A 4,673-nucleotide genomic window follows, 5' to 3' on the forward strand; every position below is an offset into this window, starting at 1 on the left:
TGGGTGCGGGGGCTACGAAAGAAATTATATCTAAATCTATCTCCATATAATTAGAATACCATGAGGCAGTGTTAAACCTTTGTAAAACACACAACTGATTGGCGATCGCTAAAACGAGATTTGAAAGCAACTCAAATAAAAGATCGCGACGTCAGTAAACAGATTTAGGAAAAAAAAAAAAAAGGGGGGACGCAGCTAGTGACAAACCCGGCGAGAGCGAGCTCTGGGCATGAGAGAGAGAGGGAGGCAGAGGGAGAGAGAGACTTAAAAGAAATAGGAGGGGCTTGTGAGAGACTAGAAATGTCAATCAGAGCCCAGAGTCCCAATAATCTCAGGCAATCTGTTAGGACCTGACCTAGGTCCACTCAGATCAATAGGAAAAGTGAGAGAAGAAAGAAGCGATCGGATCGTTTACCGCGGCGGCCGAGGACAGGAGGGAGCCCGCGGCCTCCGCGCACCCCCGGCTCCCCCCCATGTCTGCCGGAGTTCGCGGGAGGCGCTGAAAGTGCGGGCGGCCGGCGAGGGCGAGCGACCCGGCTCCCTCCTCCGCTCCCGGCCCTGCTACTTTCTCCCCTTTCTCTCCCTTCTTCCTCTCGTCTCCCCCCCCTCCTCTTCCTCCTCCCCCCTCCCCTGCCCCGCTCCCCCACCATGTCTTTCCCCCAGCTGGGCTACCAGTACATCAGGCCGCTTTACCCGGCGGAGCGCCCGGGGAGCGGCGGCTCCCGCGGCGGCGCCGAGCTGGCCCCGTCCGGGACCCTCTCCAACGTGCTCTCCTCCATGTACGGCGCGCCCTACGCCGCCGCCGCCGCCGCCCAGGGCTACGGAGCCTTCCTGCCCTACGCCGCAGAGCTGCCCATCTTCCCCCAGCTGGTAAGAGGCCCCCGGGGCTCGCCGCTCGCTCCCCGGGGCGCTCGGTTCGGGCTGGGGATCGGCCCGGGGGGAGCCGGGGGAGACGCCGGGAGGGCTGTCAGGGGAGAGACGGGCGCTATCGCCCGGGAGAGCCGCCGGAGAGGGGCAGGGCTGGAGCGGCGGCCTCGCAGCGTCCCCCCGCTCCGCCCGGGGGTTTGACGGTAGCGGGGACCGGCCCCAGCGGCCGCCGGCCCTGCCGCGCACACGCGAGTGGGGAGCCGGTGCTGCCCCCGAGGCACCCGCGGGCACCGGGGCCGCAGCGGGCCCGGGGCGCTCCGCGGTGGGGGAGGCAGCGCGGCCCGGCCGCCCCGCCGGTGCCGACGGGCTCCGTTCTCGGTAAGGGCAGCGGGACGGAGCGGACCCGGGCCCGGCGCGCCATCTCAGCCGGGCCGCCCCTTCCCTCTCGCTGCAGGGCGCCCAGTACGAGCTGAAGGAGAGCCCGGGGGTGCAGCACGCCGCCTTCCCCCCCCACCACCCTGCCTTCTATCCCTACGGGCAGTACCAGTTCGGGGACCCGTCGCGGCCCAAGAACGCCACTCGGGAAAGCACCAGCACCCTCAAGGCCTGGCTCAACGAGCACCGGAAAAATCCCTACCCCACCAAGGGCGAGAAGATCATGCTGGCCATCATCACCAAAATGACCCTCACCCAGGTCTCCACCTGGTTCGCCAACGCGCGGCGGAGGCTCAAGAAGGAGAACAAAATGACCTGGGCCCCCCGCAGCAGGACGGACGAGGAGGGCAACTCCTACGGGAGCGACCACGAGGGGGAAGAGGACAAGAGGGAGGACGAGGAGGAGATCGACCTCGAGAACATCGACACAGAGAATATCGAAAGCAACAAGGACGAGCTCGAGGACGACCTACAGGATGCCGATCTCCTGCACTCTGACTCCAAAACGGACTCGGAGGGATCCGAAGGCTTTGAGGACCTGCCCGGTTCCGAGGAGCGCTACGACAAGGTCTCCGAGGGGGAGCCGCACCACCTCCGCCACCACCACCTGCACCACCACCACCACCATCACCACCATCACAAGTGCGAGCTGCCCGCCACGGCCGCGCCCGTCGGCCCGGAGCCCCTTAAGCCGCCGCTCCCGCCGCCGCCGCCCCACCTCTCGCCCCCCTCGTCTGCCTCTTCCTCCGCCGCCTCCTCCCCGACGGACGGCGCTTTGGCCGGCTCCTTGCCGAAACCCAAGATCTGGTCGCTGGCTGAGACCGCCACCAGCCCGGACAACCCCCGCAAGTCTCCCGGCGGCGGCTCTCCGCCTGCGGCCGCCCCCCAGCCGCTGCCGCTGCCCACCCCGCCGCCCCACAGACTCGTCTCCTCCTGCCCCCTGGGCAAGTTCCCCAACTGGACCAACCGCGCATTCCCGGCCCACCACCACCACCACCACCCCCCGCACCCGCTGGCCTTACTGAACACTCCCCACCTGCTGGGGCTGGGGGCCGCCTCCGCCGCCCCCCCCGCCGCCGCCTTCCCGCGGCCCGCGGACCAGGCGCAGAGCGCGGAGCCCGTCGGAGCAGGTGACCGCTGAGGGACGCGCCGGGGACGGGCCGGGCCGGGCCGGCAGCCGCCCGGGGGGCTCGGCGGTGCGGAGCAGAGCGGCGCGGGAGGCCCCGGGGCCGTGTGCGTGCGGCCGGCCTCGGCGGTTCTGACGGTGCCCCCGGCCCGGCGCGGTCCGGCCCGGCGCGGAGCTGCCGTCGGGGCGCAGGTGGCGGCGGGCGGGGGCCCCGGGGGCGGTGGCGGAGGTCTCTTGGCGGGGGTAGTCTCGATCCCCGAGAATTACCTTCCTCCAGCGGAGATAATTTTTGTTGCTGCTGTTGTCGCTTTTGCGGGAAGGACCCGGCCGCCAAGTCAGGCTCGCTCCGGGGTCACTGTGTTTTCTCTGACGGTCACCTCTGCAAGCAGAGCAGTCGTTGTGTCGTATTTGCAGCTCGCTGAGAAAAGAGCTTAAATCTCGAGGCTTAATTCAGGGATGGGAGGAATAAAACAGGGGCTATAAAGGAACGCTTTTTTTCCCCCCCTCCCTTCTCTTTTTAGATCGATCTAGTGCCTTGGAAGTAGAGAAAAAGTTACTAAAGACAGCTTTCCAGCCAGTGCAGAGGCGGTAAGAGATGGCTCCCTCCGTCTCCTCGGGATGTATGGAGGCAGTTGTAAATGGTTAGCTTATTTTCTCCGCTTCTTTAGGTTCCCTTTCCAGGGCGGTTTCTTGTTCTTCCTCTGCGCGCGTGGTGGGTTATTCTATTTATATATTTTCTTTGCTGTTCTCCGTTGTGGGCCCCGGGAGCGATTCCCGCGGGCAGGCCGATCTGCGCTCGGGGGCGTTGGGGCTGCGCGGCCGCGGAGCCCGGGCGCGGGTCGCCTCTGGCCCGGGAGCGCATCCCTGAGCCCCCCGCAGAGCGGATCACCTCCCGCCGCTGTCGCTTTGCCGGTGGGAGAGGCACCGAGACAGCAGAAAATAGTAAAATAAAATATAAATTAAAAATTAATAATAATAACAACAATGATATTGAAAGCGAAACAAAAAAAAAAAAAAAAAATAAACGCCCAGAGTATGAAAGCTGAAGAGGCTGAGCTTTGCCGCTCCAAATTTGGCGTAGCAGTCACTCAATTTCAATGAGAAACCAATTACCCTTTTGATTGATTGAAACCACGGGGATCGGGCCTGCCGTGTTTTCATTGCTAAATACATTTACTAGAAGTCATTCTGAAAGCTTTTTATATTTATAAATCTATTAAAATATTAACAACAACAACAAAACCAGAGCTACCTGCAGTTACAAATATTGTGCCAGCCCAAGCTCACTAGAAATCCCATTAAATTTTTTTTTTCTTTGTCATTTTTTTCCAGGCCCCAGAACCAACTTGACGCCGCTATGGTTCTATCGGCGCTCTCATCATCATAGTTAATTTTTTATTGTTGTTGTAATAATTGTAAAAAAAATCTCTGTATAGTTACAACTTGTAAGCATGTCTGTATATTCAAACTCAAAAGGAAAAAAATACCCGCTTCTGTCCTATCACCTGGATTAGCTGAGCTGTGAGATTTTTTTTTTTTTGGAAGTCCAGTGAGAATTAGGTGTTCCCCCTTTTTTTTTTTGGGTTGTTGTTGTTGTTTGTTTTTGTACATACCGTAAAAATGTACATATGTGTGAACCAAATTGTACAAGAAAGTATATATTTTTGGCTAATAAATAAACTGTTGCCACTTTGACTACACTCTCGTTTCCCCCTTCTGGAGTTGTTTTCCTCCCGCAGTCCCGCCCCCCCTCCTCCTCTCCCCGTTCCCGGTCGGTTCCTGGTTTTGCGCGGCTCCGGGTCGGGCGGAGCGCGGCCGGCGGTGCCGAGCCGTGCCGGGCCAGCGGCGGGGCCGAGCCGGGCCGCGCTTCCCGAGGCGGCGGCGGCGCCATCGCTGGAGCCGCAGCGCCCCCTGCAGGCGCGGCCGGTGGCGGGGGGTGCGCGGCCCGAGCGCGGCTCCGGGCGGCCCGCGGCGCGGCCGGCAGCTGATCCATCGCCCCCGCGGACCGAACTACCGGGTGCCGCTGCTAACCCCCTCCCCGCCCGCCCCCGCGGAGCGCAGGGCAGCGCGGAGCCGCTGAGAGGAACCTTCGGGGTCGGTGGTGCCGCCGCGGGTCGGCAGCTCAGCTGCGTTAGTTTTGCCGCCCCCTCCCCTCCTGCTGTCGTGCAGCCCAAGGGTCCGTTTTGGGGTGCTCGCCACAGGCTCTGTGTGAGCTGGCCAAAGCGGCGGGGCTGGGGCATCCCCC

At 62.4% G+C, this 4,673-nt stretch overlaps 1 protein-coding gene across 2 annotated transcripts; it reads left to right on the forward strand.

Annotated features, from left to right (window-relative positions):
* The first annotated feature begins 247 nt into the window (after window positions 1-247).
* IRX3 (iroquois homeobox 3) lies at window positions 248-4,173 on the forward strand. Of its 2 annotated transcripts, none has more exons than XM_030956330.1 (4): window positions 248-870; window positions 1,322-2,432; window positions 2,950-3,016; window positions 3,761-4,173. In XM_030956330.1, exons 1-4 carry the CDS (start codon window positions 649-651, stop codon window positions 3,813-3,815), a joined length of 1,455 nt encoding a protein of 484 aa, XP_030812190.1. In that variant the 5' UTR covers window positions 248-648; the 3' UTR covers window positions 3,816-4,173. The 2 variants fall into 2 exon arrangements, with proteins under 2 accessions (XP_030812190.1, XP_030812191.1); XM_030956331.1 differs by having other exon boundaries at window positions 2,950-3,069; window positions 3,761-3,803.
* Window positions 4,174-4,673: the final 500 nt, after the last annotated feature.

Source organism: Camarhynchus parvulus, chromosome 11, assembly GCF_901933205.1.
Source record: "Camarhynchus parvulus chromosome 11, STF_HiC, whole genome shotgun sequence".
Lineage (NCBI taxonomy): Eukaryota > Metazoa > Chordata > Aves > Passeriformes > Thraupidae > Camarhynchus > Camarhynchus parvulus.